At 48.5% G+C, this 14,880-nt stretch overlaps 1 protein-coding gene across 2 annotated transcripts in view; it reads right to left on the reverse strand.

Annotated features, from left to right (window-relative positions):
* The window catches only part of LOC104985691 (chromosome unknown open reading frame, human C9orf89), a 15,829-nt gene extending 1,286 nt beyond the window's left edge, over positions 1 to 14,543 (reverse strand). For both annotated transcript variants that reach the window (XM_010835973.1, XM_010835972.1), the window contains exons 1-3: positions 14,014 to 14,543; positions 2,772 to 2,914; positions 899 to 1,052 (exon numbers count right to left, since the gene is read on the reverse strand). In XM_010835973.1, the coding sequence (XP_010834275.1) occupies positions 899 to 1,052; positions 2,772 to 2,914; positions 14,014 to 14,020 (304 nt within the window). In that variant the 5' untranslated portion in view covers positions 14,021 to 14,543. The remainder of the gene's footprint in view (positions 1 to 898; positions 1,053 to 2,771; positions 2,915 to 14,013) is intronic.
* Positions 14,544 to 14,880: the final 337 nt, after the last annotated feature.

Raw genomic sequence — 14,880 nt, forward strand, 5'->3', positions numbered from 1 at the left:
TGCCTGTCCCAAGTCCGATGGTGCTGAGTGAAGGCAGGGCGCCCTTTCTCTTCCCCAGACCTCCCTGGGCTCCCCAGTCAACCAGCTTCTTGATAACCCTGAGGGCACCCTGGAAGGTCCCTGACTCCAGGCAGGGCTGTGTGGTCCTGACAGCTGGGGTGACAGGGCCGTTCCATGCTGCAGCTCAGGGCCCAGGCCTGCCAGCCTGTGCTTGGGGCCCCTGGTCCAGCTGAGTGGCCTGAGGTGAGCCACCTCTGCCCTCACGGCCTCCAGCCTTTCATGTGAGGATTGAGGGACATTAGCCACTCCCCTGGGGACCTGGGTGCAGAGGCCTCAAGACTGAGCTGCCACCCCTACCTGTGCCTTCCCTGTACCCATCCTGGCAGCTCAGAGGATCCCTCTCAAGCCTCCTGGGTCATGGGCTGGCACTTCTAAACCAAAACACATTGTCCTGGACCAGCCATCTGTGCCAGAGACTGTTGTACAGAAACATCCACACCATGAGGCTCTACCTGGGTGAAAGTAGATACAACCTCTGTCGTGGGAGGCAGTTCACTCAAGGCTGGTATAGCCTACAGCTGTGAGCTAGTTCTGATCAGAAGCGTAAGGATTCCCAGGTTCATTAGATTATAGAGGCAAGGGTAGGACTACATGCACAAGATACTTTTGTGTAAGAAATAAAGAGCACAAGAAAAAGGGAGACAGAGAGAAGGAGAGAGACACACACAGTGACATGGAGAGACAGAGACAGGGAACCTTGGAGACAGAGATATCTGTGTTGTCTGAAATAATCTCTCTACACTCTCTGAGGGTCACACAAGACGCAACCAGAGGGTTGTCTCTGGTGAAGGGCTGAACAAGGAGATGCCAAGGCCAAGGGGTTGGGACACGCACTTACGCAGGGCGTGCCGGCTAGGCAAGCAGCTGTGTAGGGGCTGGGCGTGGATGTACAGGGCCCGGTAGAACTCCTGGCAATCCCGCTCACCGCTCCGCTGCAGGTGGCCCAAGAGGTCGCAGAGACGCACTCGCAGAGACAACTTGGGGTTCCGGAACTGGAGGAGGAAGGGGCACAGAGAGATCAGGCTGGAGGACTCCGGATTCACCCCCCAGCCCCAGCCTTCTCAATGGCTGTGATGCCACCTTCGTGGCTGGAACAACCATGGGGAGGTAGCAATTGCTACCAAAGACTCAACCACTCCCATGCGGTGCCCAAGACTGTGCTACACGGCCACTAATCCTTGCACTCGCATTGGAGGTCTCGACAGGTCACCAAGAAAGATGGTGGTGACATTATTCCAAGTGTGGAAACTTAGCGGCTTGCTAACTTGGTTTTCCCACGTGTAAAAAAGGAAATAATAAACCTACACGGTACGATCATTATAGGGAACCTTCAAGGTAATGGCATAAATGATAACTTCTAGTAGTTCATAGTCTACAGGAATGTGATTCGAGTTTTAAAAAATATATCAAGGGTTGCTAAGTCACTTCAGTCGTGTCCGACTCTGTGCGATCCCATAGACGGCAGCCTACCAGGCTCCCCCGTCCCTGGGATTCTCCAGGCAAGAACACCAGAGTGGGTTGCCATTTCCTTCTCCAATGCATGAAAGTGAAAAGTGAAAGTGAAGTCGCTCAGTCGTGTCTGACTCTCAGCGACCCCCTGGACTGCAGCCTGCCAGGCTTCTCCATCTATGGGATTTTCCAGGCAAGAGTACTGGAGTGGGGTGCCATTGCCTTCTGCGATATCAAAGGTTAAGGAGAAAAAAAGGTGGCTTTTTCGATGTGGCTGACTGAAACATATGTGGTTGTAAAGGTCAATGGACAGGGTACCTGCACTGACTCCCAGAACATGGAGGCTATGGCCCGGTGCTGCCACCTGGTGGTGGTGGACCATTCTACAAGAAACTAGAGTGGAACCACAAAAGGACAGAAACGCAAAGCAAAGGCAGGTGCGCAGCAGAAACCACGGGTACCTCTGAGGAAAGGAACCGTGGGGGGGTGTGTGTGGAGTTTCCTTTTTCTCATGTCAACATCTGAAGCTTTTCAAAATTGTTTTAAAATAGTGAATGCATATTAGACTTTTAATTACAAGACAGAAATTTGAGCCCCTACTTTTCAACTTACTGGACTACTTTTATAACTCAACAAGCATCTGAGCCAGTAGCAGGGTGTGGGTGGATTCTAGCTCTGTCGAGGATCAATATCATCTGTCCCCTGGAGAGGCCTCAACCCTCCAGAGAGCCCTGCATGTGGCCCCAAGAGGAGAAGGGCTCGCTCTGTCACCCAGCTGGGAGGCAGGTCATGTGCCCCAGAGCCCCAGCTAGTCTCTGGCACCCACCCCCATTGCCACAAGGGAGCCAGAGAAGTGGGTGGGGTGCACAAGGAGCACCCACTCTCATCCAGTGTCCCCGAAGAGGACGGGCCAGATCACACCCAAAATGACTGCCCATTTTGAACTTTTGGAAGATGCTGAGTGAAGAGTTCTGCAGCACTCAGTAGAGTCTGGTATCCCTGCTCCCCTCCCACCCTGGTACTCCCCTGTTCCCCTTCCCAGGTCTGTCTCATGTTGTCACACCTCTCCTGTGATCCTCCAGCATTTCTGAAAGGGGCGAGAAGTTCTGATGACATCTAAAGAAACTAAAGCTCAAAAAAATGATGTTCTAGGCCTAAGGTCACCCCAAGGAGATAGGTTTTCACCTCCAAGCTGTCCTGCCCCCCGCTTCTCCCAGCCCAGAGAGGAAAGGATGGGAGAGCAGCCTCAGGTTCCTTGGCACCTTTTCCGCGTCCTTGTTGCTGAGGATCTGGGGATAGTAGCGGTTTAGCTGGAGGATAATCCTGTCCACCTGCTGCTCACTCAGGCGTCCGAGGCTGGTGAGGAAAGGAGTGTCCTGGACTAGGCGATCACAGTAGGTTTGCTCTGAAACAGAAGCAGAGAACACAGAACGACATGAGCCAGCACAGCCCAAGGAGGAGGTGTTGAGTCCCACACACCATGACACAGCCATGGCAGGGACTCCTCACAGTAAGGTCCTGTGCCCACCAAGAGGTGTACCAGCTGTAAGCATCCGGACAACTGCTGAGATCCCAACTCATGCAAAGCCCAGGAATCCCCCATGTCATGCCAATCCCCTTGCAAAAGAGTGGGGTGGGTGGGTGCAGTGATAAAGGTACAGAGTGCTCAAGAGCAGAGCAGAGCCTCTGGTTCCTCCTCTCTTCTGTGCCTGAGAGCTCATCACAAAACAACTCAGAAGGGTGAAGAGTCTGCTGTCTGCAGGGCCCCCAGTGCTCTCTGGAAATAGGCAGGCCTGAGGAAGGACACAGCAGCGAGAGAAGGCCCAGCTCCAAAGCTCCTACAGCCACTGTTGTCATGGGGACAGGAGACACACAGACAGAAGCACAGGGTTTAGAGTGGCCTGGCCACTTTTAGCTGGCATGGCCACCAGACATCGTATCTGCAAGGCCTTGGGAAGCTGCCACAAACAGCAGACCAACATGCCTGCTACCCAGGAGGCTGGGAAATGCTTATCCTTTTGTTTTTTTCTTTCAGAATCATCATTAAAACATCACTGTTACACTTTCTCTCCCATTAAGAATGTCCCTTAGAATGACAAGCCTTTAAAGGCAGGGAGTGGATGGGAAGAAGTTGGTGGGCAGATGGCAAAGAATCTCTGAGGAAGGGTCCCAAGGCCCTGCAGCCCTAGCTACCTGAACAAGTACACCACCTTACCTATGTGAGGCAGCTTGTCTGTTTCCTGGTGGACCCAGAGGATGGGGGGTTGGTGTGCGGGCAGGCAGAGCTATATAGGAGGAGTTTCTGTATGTGACTGAAGTTAAGCTGGTATCGATTCAAATTAGATAGCTGTAACTTTACAATATTAAACATAACCCCCATGGTAACCACAAAGAAAATGTCCATGGAATACACACAAAAGAACATCAAAATGTGTTACTACAGAAAATCAACACAAAAGGAAGTAATGGAAGAAATGAAGGACAAAAAAGCTACAAGACATACAGAAAACAAATAGCAAAAAGGTAGAAACAAGTTGTCCCTTATTTAATTGTCAGTAATTAAATATAAATGGATTAAACTCTCTAATCAAAAGACACAGATTGACAGAATAGATTTGTGATACTGTGATTTACAGTAAGATGAAATGGCAATCCACTCCAGCACTCTTGCCTGGAAAATCCCATGGACGGAGGAGCCTGATAGGCTACAGTCCATGGGACTGCAAAGAGTCGGACATGACTGAGTGACTTCACTTTCCTATATTCACTCAGTAGTGTCTGACTCTTTGCAACCCCATGGACTATGCAGTCCATGGAATTTTCCAGGCCAGGATACTGGAGTGGGTAGCCTTCCCCTTCCCCAGGGGATCTTCCCAACCCAGGGATAGAATCCAGGTCTCCCGCACTGCAGGCAGATTCTTTACCAGCTGAGCCACCAGGGAAGCTCATGCCTATCTAAGGAAGCCTCCACAGCCTTCCCCTCGACCAAAGCGGGGTTTGGAGCATCTCCCAGTTACTAAACGCATGGAGGTGCCTGGGAGGAGCATGGAAGCTCCATGCCCCTTCTCACGTGTTTTGCCCTGTGCTTCTCTTCCACCTGGATGTTCACTTGTATCCTTGAAATATCCTTTGTAACAAACTGTGAATAGTAAGTGTTTTCCTGAGTTCTGTGAACTGCTCTAGCAAATGACAGTCAGGGGAAATCTGATTTATAGCCAGTCAGTTAGAAGCACAGGGGGCAGCCTGGACTGGTGACTGGCATTTCAAGTGGGGGCAATCTTGTGGGACTGAGCCGAAAGTGAACCTATGTGATCTGACACTCTCCAGATAGATGGTGTAAGAATTGAGTTAAATTTATAGGACACCCAGTTGGTGTCCACCAAAGAACTGGAAAATTGCTTGACAGAGGAAACCCCCACACACATTTGGTAACCAAAAGTGTCAGAAATAAAAGTGTTGAGAAATATGCATCGAGAAAAGAAATGCAAGAAGGCAAAGTGGTTGCCTGAGGAGACCTTACAAATAGCTGAGGAAAGAAGAGAAGCGAAATGCAAGGGAAAAAGGGAAAGATGTACCCAACTGAATGCAGGGTTCCAGAGAATGGCAAGGAGAGATAAGAAGGCCTTCTTAAATGAACAGTGCAAAGTAATAGAGGAAAACAAATAGAATGGGAAGACTAGAGATTTCTTCAAGAAAACTGGAGATATCAAGGGAGCATTTCATGCAAGGATGGACACGATAAGGGACAGAAATGGTATAAGGACCTAACAGAAGCAGAAGAGATTAAGAAGTGGCAAGAATACACAGAAGAACTATACCAAAAAGGTTTTAATGACCCAGATAATCACGATGGTATGGTCATTCATCTAGAGCCAGACATTCTGGAGTGTGAAGTCAAGTGGGCCTTAAGAAGCATTCCTACACACCCACTTTCACTCTGCCAACTGGACTTATGTCTTTATTGGTCATTCAAGTGGGGCAAAGGAATAACCTTTTAGAACTCAGGCAAACTGGGCGTTTGTCTTGTAACCTGTCAGAGGAAACATTGTAAAAGAAAAAAAAAAAAAAAAGAAGCATTACTACAAACAAAGCTAGTGGAGGTGACGGAAGTCCAGCTGAGTTATTTCAAATCCTAAAGGATTTTAAAGTGCTGCATTCAATACATCAGCAAATTTGGAAAACTCAGCAGTGACCACGTGACTGGAAAAGGTCAGTTTTCAATTCAATCCGAAAGAAGAGCAAGGCCAAAGAACATGTAATCTACTGTACTACTGCGCTCATTTCACATGCTAGCACGGTTATGCTCAAAATCCTTGAAGCTAGGCTTCAGCAGTATGTGAACTGAGAACTTCCAGATGTACAAGCTGGGTTTAGAAAAAAGCAGAGGAATCAGAGATCAAATTGTCAACATTCACTGGCTCACAGAGAAAGCAAAGGAATTCCAGAAAAACATCTACTTCTGCTTCACTGACTATGCTAAAGCCTTTGACTGCGTGGATCACAACACACTGTGGAAAATTCTTAAAAGAAATGGGAATATCAGACCACTTTACCTGACTCCTGAGAAACCTGTATGTGGGTTAAAAAGCAACAACTAAAACAGGACATGGAACAACTGACTGGTTCACAACTGGGAAAGGAGTGCGACAAGGCTGTATACTGTCACCCTTATTTAACTTAAATACTTATTTACTTAATATTTATTTTAACTTAAATGCAGAGTACATCATGTAAAATGCTGGCTGGATGAATCACAAGCTGGAATCAAGATTGCTGGAAGAGATATCAACAACCTCAGATATGAAGATAATACCACTCTAGTGAAAGACAGTGAAGAGGAACTAAAGAGCCTCTTGATGAGGGTGAAAGAGGAGAGTGAAAAAGCTGGCTTGAAATTCAACATTCAAAACATTAAGATCATGGCATTCTGGTCCGTCACTTCACAGCAAACAGAAGGGGGAAAAAGTGGGAGCAGTGACAAATTTAATTTTCTTGGGCTCTAAAATCACTGTGGATGGTGACTGCAGCCATGAAATTTAAAAATCCTTGCTCCCTAGAAGAAAAGCTATGAGAAACCTAGACAGCGCATTAAAAAGCAGACACATCATTTGCCAACAAAGGTCTGCCTAGTCAAAGCTATGGTTTTTCCAGTAGTCATGTACGGATGTGAGAACTGGACCATAAAGAAGGCTGTGAGAACTGGACCATAAAGAAGGCTAAGTGTTGATCTGATGCTTTCAAATTTGGTATTGGAGAAGACTTTTGAGAGTTCCTTGGACTGCAAGGAGATCAAACCAGTCAATCCTAAAGGAAATAAACCCTGAAAGTTCACTGGAAGGACTGATGCTGAAGCTCCAATACTTTGTCCACCTGATGCAAAGAGCTGACTCATTGGAAAAGGTACTGATGCTGGGAAAGATTGAAGGCGAAGGAGAAGGGGCTGGCAGAGGATGAGATGGTTAGACAGCATCATTGACTCAATGCACATGGATGTGAGCAAACTCTGGGAGAGGATGGAGGACAGGGGAGCTTGGCATGCTACAGTCCATGAGGTCGAAAAGAGTTGGACATGACTTAGCAACTGAACAACAACAACATATTAAGAAAGCCCGCATGCAGCCATGAAGACCCAGTGCAGCCAACAACAACAAAACCAGCGCCCTCCTTAAAGCAGCCTGCATAAGTGTTGACCCTTTCTGGCCAGGCTTGTCTGCAAAGGCTTTGGCCAGTGTCAACATCGGGAGCCTCATCTGCCACGTGGGGGCTGGTGGATCTGCCCCTAGCAGCTGGCGCTGCCCCAGCCGTAGGTCCAGTTCTCTTCACCACTGCTGCCCTAGCTGAGAAGAAAGCAGAGGCAAAGAAATAAGAATCTGAAAAGTCTAATGATGCCATGGGCTTTGGTCTTTTTGACAAACCTCTTCAGTAACACATTCAATAAAACGCTGAACTCTTAAAAAAACTTTAAAAAGGAATAAAACACTTAGAAATAAATTTAACCAAGGAGATAGAAGACTTGTACACTGATCTATAAAACACTACTCAAAGAAATGCTAAAAGATACAAATAAATGGAGAGACATTCCATGTCCATGGGTTGGAAGACTTAATATCGTGAAGATGACAATATTACCCAAAGTAATCCAGGAATTCAATGTGACCCCTATCCAAACTGCAATAAATCTTTTTTCATCTTTTTTTCATTCTAAAATTCATATGGGATCTCAAGGGACTTGTACAGCCAAAACAATCCTCAAAAAAAGAACAAAGTGGATGATTCACACTTCCTCATTTCAAAATCTACTACAAAGCTACAGGAATCAAAACTGTGGCACTGACATACAGACCAATGTAACAGACTAGAAAGTCCAGAAATTAACCCTATTTTGAGTTAAAAAAAAAAAAGTGAAAAGACAATCCATAGAACGGGAGAAAATATTTGCAAAGCATATATTTGGTTAGGGATTAACATATATAGAAAGAGAGAGAATATAAAAACAACTCCTACAACTCAACAACAAAAAAAATCCTACAAAATAACCAATACAACGATGAGCAAAATACTTGAACAGGTATTTCTCCAAAGGTGGACAAATGACTGCTAAGTACATGAAAAGATGCTCAACATCACTAGTCATTAGCAAAAAGCAAGTCAAAATACAATGAGATACCACTTCATACTCATTAGGGTAAAATAAATATATGGAGAGAGGGAATATGAATATGAGGATGAGGATAAACTGGAACTCTCATGCACTCCGTGGGCAGGTAAAATAGTACAGCTACTACGGAAAACAGTATGGCTGTTTTTCAAAAAGTTAAATACATCCGCAATTCCATTCCTGGGTATACACTCAAAAGAATTCAAAGCAGAGACTCAAACAGATATGTGCATGTCAAGTTCAGAGTAGCATTTATTCACAAAAGCCAAAAGGTAAAAACAACCCAAGTGTCCACAGACAGATGAACAGATAGACAAAATATGGTATACATACAATGGAATACTATACAATCGTAAGAAGGAACGGAATTCTAATACATGGGTTCAAAAACACGGATGAACCATGAAAACAATATGCTAAGTGAAATAAATTAGACACAAAAGGACAAATGAAGTGAAGTGTTATGTTAGTTGCTCAGTCGTGTCTGACTCTTTGCGACCCCATGGATTGTAACCCACAAGCTCCTCCGTCCATAGGATTTACCAGGCAAGAATACGGGACTGGGTTGCCATTTCCTTCTCCAGGGGATCTTCCTGACCCAGGGATCAAACCCGGGTCTCCTGCATTGCAGGCAGACTCTTTACCATTTGAGCCACCAGGGAAGCCCATACAAAAGGACAAATGTATTATTCCACTATATGAACTATCTAGAATAAGCAAGTTCTAAAGACAGAGAAAGTACCATAGTGATTAACAGGGGCTGCAGGTAGGGGTGAAAGGGGAGTTTTTGTTTAATGAGTACACAGTTTCCCTTTGAAAAAGTTCTTGAAATGCACAGTTTCACAGCACTGTGGATGTATTTAATCCCAATGAAATGGTTAAAATGGTAAATTTTATGTTCTGTATATTTTACCACACATATACATATAAATGGACATGAATCTGAGCAAACTCCAGGAGATAGTTGAGGACAGAGGAGCCTGAGCAAGCTTGCAAACAGTCGGCCACGACTTAGCTACTGAACAACAAAATACATATAAAGGTAAGTGGATAATATATTAAACTGTGGTTCAGTTTAATAAGTTACAATGGAATATAACCCAGTGATTAAAAGACCTACAAAGTTACAAAAAGACATTGAGGAAACAAATGCATTTTGTTAAAGGTTAAAGAAGCCAATTTGAAAAGGCTATATACTATATGATCCCAAGTATATATTTTAGAAAATGCAAAACAATGGAGACAGTAAAAAGATTAGAGGTTGCCAAGGGTTATGGAAGAGGGAGGGATAAATAGATGGAGCACAGAAGATGTTTAACCCAGTAGAACTTCTTGTATGATACTGTAATAGTGGATACTGGACATCATGAATTTTTCAAAAAACTCATACAGTGTACAACACAAGGAATGAACCATCATATTAATATGGACTTTAGTAACAACTGAAATTAATAATACTGTATCACTATTGGCTAACAACCATACAAATGCAAACTACTAATAATAGAGGAAGTGGGGTGGGGGGAACCCTCTGTGCTATCTGCTAGATTGTCTATAAACTAAAAATGCTCCAAAAGTAAATTCTAGTAATTAATAAGAAATACTATTTGGGAATTCCATTGTTGAATTTTTTTTCTTTTAAAATTTTATCTATTTTATTTTTGGCTGTGCTAGGTCTTCGTTGCTGTTCGGGCTCTCCTCCAGTTGTGGTGAGCAGGGGCGACTCTCTAGTTGCGGTGCACAGGGCTCAGCTGTTGCAGCTCGCGGGCTCTAGAGCACAGGCTCAATAGTTGTGGCACAAGGGCTGAGCTGCTCTGCAGTTTGTGGGATCTTCCCAGATCTGGGATAAATGTCTCCTGCATTGACAAGCAGTTTCTTTACCACTAAGCAACCAGGGAAACCCTCCATTGTTGAATTTTAAAGACGAAAACAACAGTCACAGAAAGGAGATGAATTCTTGGATTGGGTGGTGTTCACTGGAAAGGAGCATGAAGGACTTTCTGGACTGACAGAAACGTTCTAGCTTGATTTGGCCTGGGCCAGTTGTTCCATGAGTATATACATTTGTCAAAACTTAAAGAGAATTTTTCACTAAAAATGAGTGTATTTATAAGTAAACAATACCTCAATAAAGTTGATTTTTAAAAAATAGGGTCACTGAGTTGGAACAAGTGGGGCCTCCTCCCGATTTCTTCCGTGGGCCCAACTCAATAGACCGTTTACCTTCTCATCTCTCTCTCCTGATGCTACCTCCTCCTGGATAGTCTATTCCCCCCAGAATAAGAATTTCTAACTTTTGATTCTCCCAGTCTCTGAAAGTATATTTTGAAGACAGACTTGTCAGAGCTCCAACGTGGTAAAGAAGCCATGGACAGGGATGCAGAGACATCTGTCACCACCATGTGGCAGGACCCTCCTGGCCACCTGGCTTCATCACCTGTAGCCTCTCTGATTAAAGAGTTAATAATATTGGCCATAGTTCATGGACTGGGACCCATGCTTGGGCATTCTGGGAGCTCTGTGCATCATCATTCTTCTATCAGCTCTGCTACACAAGCATGACCACTACCCTCATTTTCAGAAGGAGAAACTGAGGCACAATAAATAGATAAGGTACCTGCTTAAGAACTCAATCAGCTGGAGAGTGATGGATTGATTTCAGGACCCAGGCACAGTGTTGGGGCCCATTTCTGCCTCTCTGATCAATCTACTAATTAATCATGCAATTTAGCTGCATCATGTCTGCTTCTGACCAAGCCACGGGCCGTCTTGTGTGTGCTGCCAGTGTGTGCACTGTGCATAGGGCTGGTACACACTAAGCACTCACTTAAGAGTTTTGGAACGAATGGACATAGGTCCAAGGCTCAGGGCAAGGGCTGTCAGTGGACAGTGACTAGCACTTCTGCAGTGGCTCCTCCCACCCTGCAGGCTGCTAGCCAGGGGAGCCACCACTGGCTGGAGCTGTGAGTCACTTGGCATAATGGCACAGCCTGGGGACCACAGCTCCGGGCTCTGCCGTGCCCTGTGCTTCCTGTGGCCGTTGTGAGCTGTGCACACAAACCACACCCAGGTGGCCATTCACAGGCATGACAAAGCACAAGAAAGGAAACCAGTTTGGCCCCAAGTGACAGTCCCAGACAGTTTTTATAGGAAGGAGGAAAATGAATGCTCTGGCAAAAAAACTCACCAGACCTTCACCAGCAGCCTTTGCTAAGCCCTACCTCCCCCATCGTTGTTTTTTTCTTTGGTTGCGCTGGGTCTTCACTGCTGCATGCAGGCTTTCTTTAGTTGCAGCAAGCAGGGGCTACTCTTCTTTGTAGTGTCTTCTCTTGTTGCAGAACACAGGCTCTAGGCACACAGGCTCAGTAGTTGCAGCGTGCGGGCTCTAGGGTAGGTGGACTCAGCAGCTGCGGCACATGGGCTCAGTAGTTGAGGCTCATGGGCTCCAGAGCACAGGCTCAGTAGTTGTGGCGCACGGGCACAGAAGCTCCATGGTATGTTGAATCCTCCCAGACCAAAGATCAAACCCGTGTCCCCTGTGACCATGGAAGTGCCCCTCCCCCATCATCTTGCCCTACTGGCACCACAAGCATAGTTGGGCTGGCCAACCTGTTAGCCTGACCTGGCTTTGCAGGCCCTGTGGGAGCTGGCCTCACCTGCCCTCACCAAGTCTCCCAGCCCCTGAGCCAACCCTGCACAGCAACACCCAACTGCAGCATTCTGCTTCGGATTCCCAGGAACAAGAACACCTCTCCCTATGGTTTCCACCTGGCCAACTCCCCTCAAGAGACTTTCCTGAGTTCCCCACCCACCACCACCCCCAACAAAGTCCAGATGCTTGGACCTCAACCTCCCCTCCCAAAATGAATCTCCCAGAATCCCCTCCTGTCCCAGTGTCCAACCTGGCCTCAGGCATGGAGCTGCAATGGCCCACTTGCCAGCACGCCACAAGGAAGGAGCCGGTTCTGCAGCAACAGTAATTGCTACAGTGATACCTGGTCAGTGTGGCCCTGCACAGATGCATGAGGCTCTACACGCTCACTCTGCGACCCTTCGTAAAGGCCCCAGAACGAGACAGATTGCTACTGGTGCACGGAGACAGTAAGCCCGGAACCTGGGACCTACAGCCTTGCAGTTCATTTGGCCCTCCCAGGCCTGCACTCTCTGGGCCCTAGTTCTCCATCCCCAAAATGAAGGACTCTGAGGGAAGAGGCCTCTAGAAGCCCAGGACACAGAGACCGTAGGGAGAATGGGGACTGGCGGGCCTGGTCAAGGTCTAGTCCTGGCTCCGCCACTGACTGCCCCAGCAGTCTAGGGCACCTGCCCAAGCTGAGTCTTTGTTTCCTCATTCACACACAGAGATATTCCATATTTCCCCATACAGCAGGCCTGAGTAGCAAGCATCTGATGCAGGACCAGATGCACAGTAGGTACAATAGACCTTTGAACAGTGAGGGGGTTGGGGGACAGACCCCGAGGAGCCAAAAATCCACACATTACTTTACAGTCAGTCCTCTGTATCCATAATTTTGCATCTGAGAATTCAACCAACCTCAGGTCAGGCAGTAGTATGTATGCATCGAAAAAAATTCACGTATTTGAAACTGTCACATTTGAAACTCTAGGTCAGAGGATCAACTTTACTCAGAAATAGCAGCCACAGATTAAAAACAGTTCAGAGAAACGACAGGGGAATGAGTAGTAACTGGGGTCTCTTCTGGCTTAGGCTGGTACACTGGTGTCCTGGAAATCACCAGGTTCCTGCCCATCAAATCTTACTAGTATATGGGACTTAGGCTGGGACTTCAGTGACAGCTACAGAGAGAACAGGGACTTCAGGGGCCTCCCAGACCCTGTGGGTCACCCTAGGTGACTTTTACCTCAAAAGCATTCCCTGAAATAAGGTATGGCTTCTGGAAGCCACCACACTCCCTGATTACACTGGCATGAACTCTCACTAGCCTGTTACTCTCATGGAGCTTCTCCTACAGGGAAAGGTCCACAGAGCAGGATCACTCTGCTCAGGATCAGGAAGGTGGTGGGTGGGTCCCCATTCCAAGAGGCCCTTGGAGGATGGCTGGGCTAGGGACTGCATTCTGGGGGGAAAAAAAAGCTGGAGGGGCTGGGGCAGTCCAGATGGGGCACAAAGCCTTGGGAGACAGAGTGTGTGTGCAAGATCCCCTCGGGCCTGTCCCTGGACAAGGGGTGCAGCCTGGGAGATGCCAGAGTCCCACAGGTACCACACACTGCCCAGGAAGGCACCACCCGTTGGGCAGACTTCTCAGGGGACTCCTAACAGAAGACACAGCCTTCTATCAAGAGTTTCTATATCTCCTGATAGAAGCACAGTAGAACCCCAGAGAGTATTCCTTACCACCAATTACTTTCACCTCCTAGTGCCAGGCCACAGATCCTCACCCCAGCAGCTCCCCACCTGCAGACATACGTTGGCCTCTGCCCTCCTGGAATCACCCAAGACCTGGTCCCCGCCACTAGAACCTTCCATGGCTTGACCTGGCCTCACAGCACAGAACACGCTAAGGCTCGGCCCCTAACGCTCAGAAGCCTCCAGGGCATGACGTGGCTTTGCCCACCAGAACTCTCCAGAGCTTGTCCATGGCCCCCGCCCCCAAGCACCCTCCTAGACCCGGCCTGGCCTCGCTCCCAAAGAACCCAGCCCTGGGACGCGCGCCGCTCTGCCGTCGCCCTGTCGACAGGGCACTCAGTCACGGGCAAGGTCACTCGCCGTCGCAGCGAGGAGTGGCATCGGGACACTCGGATCCTACGCGCCACCGTGGCCGCGTGCCTGTCTCCGCATGGCAGGCACGACCCCGGACCGTGCTCACCTGTCATGGCGGCGGCAAGCCGTGCATTCGGCCGACCCGACCCGTCCCCCTGCCGCTGTCAGCCCGTGTGGTTGTCGGCGCGTTGCCCGTGGGTCCGGTTGACCGCCTCCCGCTCCGGCCCGCTTTTTCCCGGTGGGCCCCGCCCCTGGTATCCTCTCGGCGAAGCTTTAACCCCGCCCTCACTGAGCCCGCCCCTTCCCGCTAGGCCCCGCCCATGGGGTCGGCGGCGCTGCCGCAGGGTCTAAAACCCTCAGCTTTCCCTGCAGTGCAGCTTCCTAACGCGTGGGCTACGGACGCCGCTGAGCCCTTAGCCCCGCCCCTCGCTGGATCCGCCCTTCCGGGAATCCAGGGCCTAGTCTTTGTCAACGCTAGGGCTCTAAACCCTGCCCTCACTGAGCCCCACCCTTGCAGACCTTAACTAGGTCGCGACCACAACCCTGAACCCCGCCCCTCGCTCGGTCCTCATTAGTTACCGGGCCTCCGAAAGCCTTGAGCCTGACTCCCGCCCAAAGGAGGTGCCCTCAGCTCCGCCCCTCACTGAGCTCCGCCCCCGCTGCTCTGGGCTAAATCACAGCCGTATCCTGACTCTAAACACCACCATTGTAGCTCCGCCCCCTCGGCGCTAGCTACGTCGCTGAGCAGTCCTGAGCCCCTCCCCTCCTCACTCGAGCCTCACTCCAACTTTGGCTCAACTTCGTTTGTAGCCCACGCACTTCTCCCAGTCCTGGCTCCATCTTGGTCTGCCCTGGTCCCGCCCTGTCTTTGCCTGGCGGGCCAGCCAGACTGTAGACATGGTTGAGCTCTTTGCAGCAGTCAGCGGTGCTTCTGCTTTCCGCGCCGCCACCTATTCCCGCCACCCCCGCTCCC

This window comes from Bison bison, unplaced genomic scaffold (genome assembly GCF_000754665.1).
Source record: "Bison bison bison isolate TAMUID 2011002044 unplaced genomic scaffold, Bison_UMD1.0 scf7180017864057, whole genome shotgun sequence".
NCBI lineage: Eukaryota > Metazoa > Chordata > Mammalia > Artiodactyla > Bovidae > Bison > Bison bison.